The sequence below is a fragment of the Vidua chalybeata genome, chromosome 5 (genome assembly GCF_026979565.1).
Source record: "Vidua chalybeata isolate OUT-0048 chromosome 5, bVidCha1 merged haplotype, whole genome shotgun sequence".
Taxonomy (NCBI): domain Eukaryota; kingdom Metazoa; phylum Chordata; class Aves; order Passeriformes; family Viduidae; genus Vidua; species Vidua chalybeata.
The window spans coordinates 23,830,980-23,843,495 of NC_071534.1; the positions used below are offsets into that span (position 1 = coordinate 23,830,980).

The following is a 12,516-nucleotide window of genomic DNA, read 5'->3' on the forward strand; positions in this document are numbered from 1 at the left end:
AGTCACAAACCAGGTTTCATTACTCTGCAAACAATGGGGCTGAGGCTGTGCACAGCATGTTCCCTTTTCTCTGCTCTCCCTCAGCACAATGCCTCACAACTTGGAGATTTGGAGCCCTTTGTTTGCTATGAATCTGCACCTGTTGGGCTGCTGTTTGTTTTGAGGGAACTGGCAGCAATTCCTGCTTTTTAACTGCTGCATAGGGAACTGCTCATCTCTCACCAGCTCTACTGTGACCAGAGAGTGCTTCAAGCGTTCTTCTTTTGGCTGTTTTTTTTTTTTTTGAAAGGGAAGAAACAAAGTTCACTTGCCTGTGCAGAATGTCCCGTTCCCCTCAAAGCCAGCTGCACACTTGCAATAGGCAGTGCCATTTGATAGGAGAAGGCAGCTAATGAAATAAAAGGAGGGAGGCATCATTCAACAGAGAGGAAAAAAAAATTGGTCAGGTCTTTTGTACAGCCCTTGCTTTTATGAGTGTTTCTGAAGGTAATGTTGCATAGAAATAACAAGGTATTTAACCATACAGTAAGAGGTAGCTAAAACCATAAAAATGGACGTAGCTGGACCAAGCTTTTCAAATGTGTTTTGGATGTATTATTTTAGGTATTAGAATTCCTTTCTTTGGTGTATGAATAACCTAATTTTTTTGGTGCAGAACTCCAGCATTTGCATGTCTACTCACCCAAAAAGCTGTGCACTTTTTTTGTCTGTGTGCACCCAATTTATGGAGGGATGCAGCCGGCACAATTCATCATTGCCCCCTACTCCTGCCATGCCTGCGCCTACCCTCAGACCCACAGGTGTATGTCAGTGGATGAAAGATACACAAGAGAAGAACAATATGCTTCTGTCAGAAACACAGTCTTGATTCCAGAATGTGTGGGGTCCCCATGAGCAAATCTGAGTGTGTAGTTTTGCTAAAAAAGCCTGGGAAAATATTGCTCCTGTGAACAGAAGGTCATAAACATACAGGGGAGAGAATGATCTACATCTGGGAAAAAGGGGGGTTTGCCCCTCTGGTTCCTCAGCTCCTACAGAAGAGCTATAGCTGAAAATGAGGAGTCTTTCCAGCCAGCTTTCCTTGGTTTTTTTTGAGCTGTCTTGACTAGTGTAAATTTTGTTGCCTGGTCAGTGGTGACAGAACAGATGCCTTTCAGTAAATGGCTCAGTGGGGCTCACTTGCTCCTCTGAAAACTAGTTAGTGTCCCAATATTGGTGCTGGACTGGTGAGAACATTTTTTTTTTGTTGTTATTTCTATATTTTGAGATGAAGAGGAGAGGTTTGAACTTTCTGGCCTCATCACTTTATGCATTAGATTTACATTGCTCCTTATCTCTGAGATGTCCTCCTGAGAAGTCATGAGCAAGGTGGACTTGATTTTTGCTTTGCAAGAGGTCCCCTTTTTCTCCCCTCTCCTCTAAATAAGTACATTTCATACATACTTGGCGCTGGTGTGGCACGAGGCATTACATGCATCATCTTTGATTTCTGCAAGTGGAAAAAAAATGAAGTAGGGATCAGAACCTTTTGGGTCAACATCCTTCTAGATTCAGTCTTTTGTTCCCACCATGTGGAGCTGGAGCCTGCGTTCTCTGCCAGACAACTGTGCTCTCAGTTTCGATAGAGGCTCCACCTGTAGAGTCTGTATAGATCAGTGGATACCATTTAAACTAATTTGCAAGGAAGAGCTGGGTCATATTGCCAGGAAAACATTTCACCTGTTGTCATTTATCTGTATTTAGTCTGGTGAATCTTGTATAATATTAGAATTCTATAAGGGTTGGTTTTCTAAAGGAGCAGAAATTTTTCTCAGAGCATATATAGCCACCCTCTTACAAAACTGTACTTATTACTAATTTTTTCCCTGGGAAAATTTAAAACTGATCTTGAATGCTATTATAAATGTGCTTGTAACATTTTTAGATTTCATACCATTATAGCTAGAGTTTTGAAATAGTTACTGAGTATACTTTAGTTATGTCTAAATAGAATATAATTTGATTTGATATAGAAGTTGTATTAAGCCAGCACAAAATGATTTATTTGCTAATTATTTTTTATCACATTAACAAGAACATAATATCTGGTGTTGTATAGCTAAATCAACTTTTTGAAGCATTTGAGAGGCTTTTGATCTGAGGGTCAAAATGTGCTGGGTAATCCTGCTCTGGAAAACATATAGCTTTACTAAATGGGATATTCTTTTGGGACAGATAGATGTACCTGTGACACAGGTAGAGAATTAGCTAAGTCAGCATTTCAGTATCATGAGCAGAGTCTCAAGCAGCTCTCTAATAATGCAGTAACTAATTGCCATGGCACAGGAATGTGACCCATATCTCACTGCAGGTGGGAAGCTGCACTGGGATCTGATTGTGGCTGTAATTGTTATTTTCTGAAATCCTCACTTTTTACCTCAGAAGAAGAGAGGCAGGGCACTCACCAGTCTCACATGTCACTCCTCTCCAGCCAATGTCACATTCACAGGAGCCATCCCCATCGATCCCGCTGCTGCATTTCCCATGGACACAAGTGCACACTGTGGAAGAGATGGGGGCAAGCCACTTCCTAGCAGTGTGGGCAGCAAGGGGCAGGAAGGACAGCAGGGGTGGCCCAGACATCACCTGCTGATGGTGCCTTCTGCTCTAGGCTAATTGAAGAAAGGCGTTGCCTTGTGCCTTTTGGTTTCTAATTACACAACAGCTAACTTCAAACTATGCTCATATTTCCTCTATTCCCAAATGCAGGGTCTGAAACTGTATTTTCATGGGAAAGAATTGGTGAAAAATAGCAGTGCTACAGAGGATGGTTCTTGTTGGATTCTTTTCTAAGTCTGTGGTGTGCCAGAGTAGAAGGCACTGTCTCCAGCCTAGGGATTAGAAAGAAAACACCATAGTGGGAAAGAAAAGGGATTAATGATGCTTTTAAGACTGGCCTATTAGGAAGTGCTGTACCTTTCTAGGATGTAGACTGAACACAGTTAGAAGATAAAAGGGAAGGTTTGGACACCTGAGGGGCTGGTGAAGCTCCTGTGCAGTTTGGGATGCTCAGTACCTTGGTCACAGCTGCGGCCGTATCTGCCCTGGCTGCAGCTCTCGCAGGCCGTGCCCACGAAGCCCTGGTCGCACTGGCAGCTGCCAGTGCCGTTGATGCCATCCAGGCACACGCCGTTCCCGAAGCAGGCGCTCCCGGCTCTTCCCGGGCACGGCTGGCACTGCGGGCCGAAGAAACCCGCGCAGCACTCCCTGCTCTGCAAACCCAGAAATACTGTGCTGAGGGTCGGGGGGGCAAGCAGGGTGAATGAGAGATGTGGGTTTTTACAAGGGCTTTTAGTGATAGGAAAAGGGGGAATGGCTTCCAAGTGAAAGAGGGTGGGTTTATATTGGATATTAGGAAGAAATACTGTGGTGAGGCACTGGAACAGGTTTCCCACAGAAGTTATGGGTAGACCCATGCCTGGAAGTGGGGGGCTGTGAGAAACCTGATCAAGGGGAGGATGTTTCTGCCCATGGCAGGGTGGTTGGAACTAGGTGAACTTTAAGGTTCAGCCATCCAACCCAAACTAGTCTTTGATTCTGTGATTTTTAGCAGCACATCAGCTCTGCTGGTTTGTGACCACACTCGTCAATGTGCCGGGACACAGGCTGCCAGTGCAAGTCCTTGGTGGGACCCAGGTGCCCTTCACCACTTCAGGGAGAGGTGGAGAATTGCTAGGGACAAGCATAGGTTTACCCTTCCCAAACCTGTGCTCCCTCTGCACCGTGTGGATGTGTAGCGCTTCTTTGTGTATTGCAGCTATCATCAATCTTTAACCTTCCAATCTCTGTTGTGTCCAGAATAAGCGTCAATAAATATACTGTCAGGAGCTGCCTTGATGTGCTGTGTGTGCGTAGTGGGAATGATGAGGAGGATGAAGCTTGGGGAAGGGGGTTCCTGGTTTTTACCACAATAGAAGCAGTGAACTCACAATGATGGTTTTAGCACACTTGGGCTTGCACCCGATCTGGATGGTGTACTGTCTCATGTGGTTTTCTGTGAGGACACAGTATTTCTTCACCCCTGCCTGAGCAAATATTGGAGAAACAGATTCACTTCTGAATAATATTGATCAGCTACTTTTATATGTGTTAAAAATGGGACATTAACTTTATGCATGCTCTGCACTGACTCACACATTCACAATTAAAATGAAGGAAATAATTTTAGAAATAAAAATGAACATATGATCAGTTTAACTCAGGGTCTTGTGGTGTTTTAAAGATGTCTAAAATTGCCTTTGCTCAGAACTGAACAGATCCTATTCAGAGGTTTTACAAACAGGTTTTTTTTTTCATTTTTCATTTTCTAATCTTTCTAATTCTTCTTGGAAAACAGAGTTATGAAGTTGTGCAAAAACAGCTGTTGAAAAATTGTCTTCTAGGTCTAAACACAACTGGGGAAAGAGTGTTTGCTGAAGAAAGCTTTTGATCTCAGTATAAATTTGTGAGGAGACTGAGACAAGAATCCATCCAGCTGTTCATTGTAAAGGAAATGTTAATGAGTTTGATTTTTACCCATGAGGAGTTAAATTTGGTTTTGCCAGTCAAGTACTTTGATGAGGTGGTTGGGACTTGAGCTGCTTTGGAATACCATTACTGGCATAATTCATTAAAAAATAATAAAGGAAAATATGCTTATGTAATACCAATGGAGAGGCTTTCACAGCTAAGTTAGATACTAAGAAACTCTAAATATCTACAGTTCTCATGTGCTGGACCTGGGCATCCAAAGTCTCTCTAATCCCCAAGTCCTCTTGTGACCATAGTTTACAGCGTATTGCTGGGGATAGATTGACTTTGCTCCTCTGTACATCTCTGACTTGAAGGGCTCAAAGCTGGTGCTGTAACTCCTTCTGGAGCAGGCATACTCCAGACCACATTTAACTCCCCTAATTTTGCATGGTAGAGGTAAACTTTGCAGTTTGAGGGGTCTTAGTTGTGAGTGTATATGAGAAAATGGCCTTGAAAGATAAAATTGTCTTTAAGCTGCCCTTCTGCTACCTTGATCCCAGGGAGATTTTCCAAAAATATCTCTGAGGTCAGGGTGGACTAAATTTCTCGAGTGTAAGCAATGTATGTAGCAGGCTGAGGTAACTACTACATATTTTGGTGAAACTGTGGCAATTATATTAAAAATAGGATTGAATGCCTATATAGTCAGTTTTGATATGAAGAAATAAACGACCCTAGCATTAATGAAAAAAATACTTACGATTTCTTTTGTTCCTGGGGGGCAACTTGATGGTTGTGAACAAATTCTGCACTTCTCCTTATGCAACACGAATGAGAGGTAGTTAACAGACTGAACAGAGCTGCAGGCAGGTTGTTTCACAGAAAAAGAATGATTTCCAGCCAACTTTCTAAATCTAGTGCTTGAGGTACATTATCAAGATAACCCCTTTGGTAAAGAAGGTGAGGGAAGCTGTCCTGCTCAGCAAAGAAGAATATCCCTATGAGGGGCTCTGTGGGGACACTCTTCCCTCAGGAGGAAGAAGGAAAGATCATTTGGTTATTTTTTATTTGCTCTTCTGAAGTGATGCTTCCCACTTTATAAACAAGTGGTCTGGTTATGAAGATGTATTAAAATAATGCATTACTAATATTATCTGAATATTAAGCTCAGGAATTTCTTATTATTGAGCTACTCTGATTATATTTTATCCAGCCAGAACACTGATTTCAGGACCCAAGTTGTCTTAAGAGATGCTAAAACTCTGGTAGGAATATCCTTTGTGGAAAATGTGTGCATTCCTTGCTGAGAAGTACTATCACATATCCTATACATTTGAGCTTTGTTTAGCTATAGGTCTCTCTTAGGGCTTTAAGGTTCTGTATCAACTTCGATCACTTACAATGATCACGGTATTATTGATATCACATCTGTTCTTCTGGATTTCCAGGACCTTTCCCAGTCCATGAATAATTCCTTTATCTGTGGCAACGTTTGCATAGCTTACAGGAGCATCATTTATGTACAGCTGCAAGAGACATGCAATGAGTTAAAGAGCAGCAGAGGTGTTCCATGGCTCTGTGGTAACCTGAGCAGTAGGAGGTGGAAGGAAGAGAGAAATGCACAGGGGTCATGTAGGGAAAACCAACAAAGGTAGTTAGCATCAGGCACTTGCTCATATTCCAGCTGCTGCATTTAACTGCTTCAGTGCCCTGGAGGGCATGGGATGACTTGCAGCCTGTTAAAACTTCTGAGCAACAAGATTTGGCAGAGCAGCTTTTTCCAAGAGGTGTAAAGGCTATGAAGAAGGAGCCTAAGGTGTGCCAAAAGGTGGGTTTTCTATGTCTGGGGGATGTGGGGCTTCAAGGAAACCCTCTCAGCAGCTGCTCTTTCAAGGAGGACTTCCATCATCTCAGTGCTACCATGCAATGCCCTTCCCATTGTGCCCTCACCAGCAAGTCCCACTGCAGGTGCTTTTTCAAGGCTCATCTGTGGGCAGAGCAAAGAGCAGGGCTGAAAATCTGTGAGTGAGAAGCTTTCTGTCTTACTTTGCCTATGCCCACAGGGAGTTCTGGGACAGAGAAGGAGGACCAAGCTCCTTTCCTGGCCCTGTCTCTTAATCTTGCTGTACCTGATTTTTCCATGTGTGGTATTGAAAAGCAATTCATATTTGTTGCCCAGTGCTTTGAGTTCTTAGGATTGAAAGTGGAGTGAATCCACAGAAAATAAAATTAATGTTTTATAATTGAGGGCAGGTTTCTAATAGCCCTTGGAAGTCAGATTAATGACTGCTCTGTAATTCAGGCTTGAAGTTGCTAGACACAGATACTTAAAATTCAATTCTAAGTGTGAACAGCACAAGTGAAATCAAATTCAATCAAAGATACTTTCAAGGGTGACTTTGAATTAAGCAGGTCTGAGACAGGCCTTGCATTTGAGTGACAACTTTTGTTCTGTTGAGTCACAGAACCTAATGAGGGATTCACAGCTCCTTCTGACTCCTTGTCAGTTTAAAGCTGAAGCTGCATTTGTAAAAAGCAGGAAACCTGTTTCTCCCAGCAAGTGCAGACAGCAGTACCTGGCTGTTGTGGAGAAAGAACCCAACCTGGTAGGAGAACCCTAGCATGGTCTCCCTGTGCATGCCATTGTGCAGGTTGTTTTTCAGGAGCTTCTCATCCAGCACGACATGATAGCGGATTTGGCCTTCATCCTGCCAACACACAATTACATTAGAGTTATGTAAGAAAGAATGAAAATTTCCTAGGGATAGCATTTTCCAAAGGGTTTAAGCCAAACATAGATTGCTTGAGTATAAAGAGAAACTTCTCCAGTAGGTAGCTTATTTCCTATTTCCTCCAGTAGAGAGCCTGCATTCTTGCCACAATGAAAAGGTTATTGACCATGGAGGGTGAAAGGCTATTGAACTGGGAGGACCAAGGTTTGCTTGAGTCTGTAGTGTGTTCCTGTGCATAGGGCTGGCTGCTGAATTCAGGGAGAAGTCAGATGGCTTTTTAGGACTCTGAACTTCATGGGTTCATTTGATATGAAGGCTTGCATATTCATGAGTGTTTTTATGATCTTTCCATACCTATTCCTTATTCCTTTGGGAATCCCTGAATAACCTATAGGGGAATAAACAGTGTTTAGAGTATCTATCTATATTTTTATATCTATCTATATGCAATCTTTAAGGTCATCTTCAGTTGATAAAAGACTGCTTTAAATTGCCTTTAATTGAAAAGTTTTCTATGCCTGGTTGATAGAGTATATTCATATTTCACTGTAAAGTGATGAAGTTACTCTCTGTACATTAAAATTTTGTGTGGGTTTCCCAAGGCTTCTACATCTTGTTCTGAAGCAGGAGACTCCCAGAGCTCTCCCTGACTAGGAGGAGAAAGCAGAAGCAGGATGTGTTGGTAAGAGATGGACCAATGTGAGAGAAGCTGGGGTGTTTGGGGAGTTTAGGAGCTGCCTCACCAACAGACAGTGCTGCTGCAACTTTGTCTTTGCAATAAAATGTGCTTGTGGGAAATTCTGTTGCTCACTGTCCCCTTATTCTGAATGTCCGTGCTGCTTCTGCTCTTCTGCTCCTTCAAAAGTATGTGAAAGCATGAAGCACCTCCAGGATGTGAGATTTGTGATGTTGCCTGGCTGTGCCCATAGAGTAAAAGAGTGACCTTGACATCTCTGAGGGCTGGCCTTGTTCCATAGAATCTGCAAAAAATATTTGCAGACGAGAAAGTGGGAATTAAGATAGAGCTAATCTCCATTAGCGTCCAGCCCTGTTTAATCTCCTGACTTGGATGAATTGGAGGAAAAGCTAACACTGATCCATCTTGATTTCTGTCTTTAATCACCAGCAGAGTTAGGACATCTCACCTTATCAGGGCCAAGAAATGGGATCTTCTCCCTGTGCCAAACTCTTCCCTCTGCAGCAGAGTTCTCCCAAGTGTTTCACAAAGAAATTAAACCTCAGGCAGACTTAACCTTATGGTTTTTTGATTTTTTTCTTTTCTCAGATTGCCCCATCAGGCAAGGTTGGGAGGATGGAAGAAAGACCGAAGAAACATTGGTGAGGGTGAGTAGTGGAAATGAAAATGATTTCTCTGTGTGCATGTGTAATCCAGATCTACGGGGATTGTTGTCCTATGTGTCTCTCAAAGTTTATTATAAATTATTCTTGTAGTGATGTGGAAATGATGATGTTGTGTCAAGAAACAACTAAAATAGTGTTCAAAAGCCATTTGAGCAGATGGAGCTTGATCACTTGTGAATGTGGGATTTTGACTTGCGTCTGCTGTTGTTGGTAAATGGTTTGGGACGAGTCATTTGGACTCTGTGCTCCTCAGCTTCTGGGCTGTAGATGGAGACCATGCAAGTAGGGATAGAGTGTGGATAAATACTTCTGAAAGAGATAGGGAAGAATTAAAGCCACTGGGCAAATCATGGGTGAAGCTTCCTCTGCAAGGTGTGTGGCCCTTGATATGTGCAATCTATAAAGCTGTTTTCAAGTTGGAGAAAATACAAAGAAAGCTGCTGGGATTATGCAGAAAAAGGATAGCTTATCTTGGGAGGAAACCAACAAGGCTAAGAAGGGCACTTGAACTTGTAAATATGTCAGCATACAAATGCCAGAAGGAGTGTGTTGCTGCAGCATTCCTGCAGGAGTGACAAGGCCAGCATGTGGATAGTTTAAAGGAAGAGTGAGAATATTTCAGGGCATTATTAATGATAGGGTATTAGTGGTGTCAGGGGACTGGAGATTGTTCACCTAAAAAACTCATTTCAGTGTTTTTTCTTGTCACTCCTATACTGATTTTCTTTACATAAAAAAAACCTCTCTCAAAATCCTAAACCAAGAAGTTTTACTGACAAGATGCCTTGGAAATTATCACTATATTTTTAATCTAGAGAAGGCCAAAACACAGAACAAATAGCTAGGCTCTCCCAGCAAGTCAGAAAAATGTAGGTAGGTCCATCCAATTTCAGCTTCTTTGGTGTTACAGACAAAACCTAACTTACTGGATTTCTGGGGAAACAAATCTCTTCCTATATCAGTGTCCTCATAACCCATCAACTTGAAACAAAGATGAAATACTGAGCTGTTAGGACAAGCCTTGTGAGTAATACGTACCAGAGTAGCAGATTTCTTATCCTTTAGGTAATTTTCTATGGCATCATTACTTGGGGCAAAGACTGTGTATGTGTTTGCTGCTTCTATTTCGTTAGCCAGGCTGTATTGCTGTTGTGAAACACATAAAAAAAATCAGAACGACCACTGATAGTCTGAAATGAAAACAAAGCAGAGACCTTCCTCTGTTCTGAAACACTGTGAACATGGTGTGAAAGCTTACAATAATGTAGCCCCTGAAAATGGAGTAGTCGGGCATTTGCTCCAGGCGGGCCAGCAGCCTCGGCATGACGGCACTGCGGAGCGGGGTCAGCACCTGCAAAGGAACAGATAGGCCACATCACCTGCAGGTGAAGGATCACATGCAGGACAAAATGCTGTTCTGTGCAGCGTTTTCCACAGGAGGTTAATAGTTTTGCACTGCTTGTGGTGCAGAAGAGCAAATCCTTATCAGTATGTTGTATACCTTGTCGATGACATGAATGACCCCGTTTGTGGATGCGATGTCACTGGCCACAAAGTGAGCACCCTCGAGGGTCAGGTTCTGGAAAAGGGAGAGGAGAGAGGGTTTGTGTTTGCCTTGTTGGGGCGGTGCTTCCCAGCAGCTCATTCTGTGCATTTCCACACCCTCCCAAATGCTTGCCTAGGGCTGCACCATGGCACCACGAATTCACACCAGAGGCTGGGTTACATCAGGGAATCAAGCACAGGAGAGTGGACTCGGACTCCGCTGTTCCCTGCGTGCAGACTGGCAAAGCCCTGGGCTGGCTTGCACTGGAGTGGTTTGCTGGGCTTGGTGCACTTGCCTCCAGCGCAGGGTAGGCTGAGCTCTGAGCTGATTCACACCCTCCCAGCCCTGTGCAGCTTTGAAGGACCCTGTTCATAACTTTTCCTTTGGAGCATAGAGGTGGGGGGAACTTCCCTCTCCCTTAATGGGGATGAAGTGCTTAAATGTGGCTTGTGTATTTCCAGGAAATCCTCCTCAGAACATGGAATTTTCCTGATAAAAAGGCCAAGGGGGAAGGGCTGTAACTTGTTATTTACCATTAAAAATACCCTCAGGTGCTTTAGGACTATCAAGTTGCATATGTGGAGACATGTGTTATCACTGCTTCCTCCTACCTCCCCTGTTCCCTAAATTAAGTTATTTGGTCTCCTTGATGCTCTTTGTCTTAATGTAGCTCACACAGGCTGCTCCAGGCAAGGACTGCCCTTCTGCTTGTTACAACTGTCCAGTGTTTGCAGCACCTACTGGGGCATTAGAAATAAATAATATTGTGGACAAATTTCAGTGATGTAAAGTAGTGGAGAAAAACAAGCTAATGTTTCTCCCAGAGGGCCCAATATAATTGAACTATGCCTTTAATTTTGTGCCATGTATTTTAAAAAAATACATAATGTCTGTGTAGTTTTGTTATACAAGAAAGACGGAGGCAGTGATGGTGAGGGTTTGGTGTATGATACCGCAGTGGTTTGCAGGTCATCTCACCCCATTTTCTTTAGACAAGTGTAGGAATTTGCTCTGTAGCGATGTTGGCAGCATGTCAGAGGACGTTAAATTCTGGAAATCAGCAAAGCTGTAAGCTCCTGTCAGTACATGATACCTAAAGGAAATTAACTGGATTTGAAGGTTTTGTATTTTCTCTCTTTGTCTTATTTCAGATAAACATGCTTAGTGTGTCTCAAACTGTAGTTTTAAGCAGGAATTGGTTCTACAAGACCTTGTTCAGGTGTTATTTATGTTTTCATCTTAGTTCAACCTTTAAACATTTCTGACATGACACAAAGAATGCCTTTTTTCCAGTGGCCTTGCTACAGAGATTTATACCACTGGAACTAGAAGGGGAATCCTATGCCCTTCCTTTAAAATCAAAATATCTGTCTTGCTCTAGTGGCTTCAAACCACAAAGGCTTGTTTAGCATAAAAACAGTGAATTTAAAAAGCCAAACCCCAAACCATTGACGTACTTAAGTAGAGTTGGAATGTTACTTTTTGACATCCAAAAGGCTTTCTCATCTTCATCCATGTTCTCAATTGCTTGCAGAGAAGGCACAAGGACAGTTAGGTTTGAGGTGGTGGACAATACCGAGTTTATCTTGGCCTCCTGCATGGGAGTAAAGACGGTAAAATAATTCATTCTAAGGATGGTCTATAAATAGTAGCTGGTGACATTTTAAGCAAGGTGGAATATGTGACGTGCTTTGTGACCAGCCTGGAAAGGGAAAAACTATTATACTGAGCAATGACTTGAACAATAGCACTTAGAGCTGTACAAAAATGGCAAATGAGTGTCTATTTTTTTACAGAATAGATTGCCAGCATTTAAAGGGCAGAAATAATGTCCAGGTCAGAATTGTTTCTTATTATGACATACATAACTTGACCCCCCTCAAAAGTTAGCCTGTCTCATAGGTATTAGGCACTTGAGTGTTAAAGAAAAAAAAAATAGTGGTGATAAATGGAGGTGATAAATGCTAGTGGTTATTGATAAATTCAAGTAACTTGCTCTTACAGAGCAGTCCGTGCTGTTTAATAGATAGAAGGACTATGAACCATGATATAAGAAACTCCCATGACACAGTGTTCCCATTTGGAAGAAGACTATTTAACATGGCTGGGATTTTTTTCAAGAGGTCCAGGAGTTATCTGTGCCCACTAGCACTGCAGCAGAGCTTGCTGCTGACAGCTCTAATTTTAGATGGGGATTGTGAGATCTGTAGCATGCATGAATTAATTAATCTTCCATTTAATCTGCCTTAAGGATGGAAAGAGTTTCCACTGGAGAGGATTTTTCCAGTTGTGTGGATTATTTTTTTTTTTTTTGAGTGAAAAATGGAAAGGTAAATATTTACATGTGATCTTACTGAAGATGGGGTTCTCCAAGCTTTTCACAGG

At 42.4% G+C, this 12,516-nt stretch overlaps 1 protein-coding gene across 1 annotated transcript in view; it reads right to left on the minus strand.

Moving 5' to 3' along the window:
* STAB2 (stabilin 2) overlaps positions 1 to 12,516 on the minus strand; it is a 75,179-nt gene that overhangs the window by 24,758 nt on the left and 37,905 nt on the right. Inside the window, exons 27-39 of the mRNA XM_053942565.1 lie at positions 11,589 to 11,725; positions 11,110 to 11,224; positions 10,087 to 10,164; positions 9,844 to 9,936; positions 9,624 to 9,731; positions 7,068 to 7,199; positions 5,892 to 6,017; positions 5,252 to 5,308; positions 3,969 to 4,064; positions 3,056 to 3,251; positions 2,445 to 2,540; positions 1,444 to 1,489; positions 312 to 388 (exon numbers count right to left, since the gene is read on the minus strand). Coding sequence (XP_053798540.1) covers positions 312 to 388; positions 1,444 to 1,489; positions 2,445 to 2,540; positions 3,056 to 3,251; positions 3,969 to 4,064; positions 5,252 to 5,308; positions 5,892 to 6,017; positions 7,068 to 7,199; positions 9,624 to 9,731; positions 9,844 to 9,936; positions 10,087 to 10,164; positions 11,110 to 11,224; positions 11,589 to 11,725 — 1,357 coding nt within the window. The remainder of the gene's footprint in view (positions 1 to 311; positions 389 to 1,443; positions 1,490 to 2,444; positions 2,541 to 3,055; positions 3,252 to 3,968; positions 4,065 to 5,251; positions 5,309 to 5,891; positions 6,018 to 7,067; positions 7,200 to 9,623; positions 9,732 to 9,843; positions 9,937 to 10,086; positions 10,165 to 11,109; positions 11,225 to 11,588; positions 11,726 to 12,516) is intronic.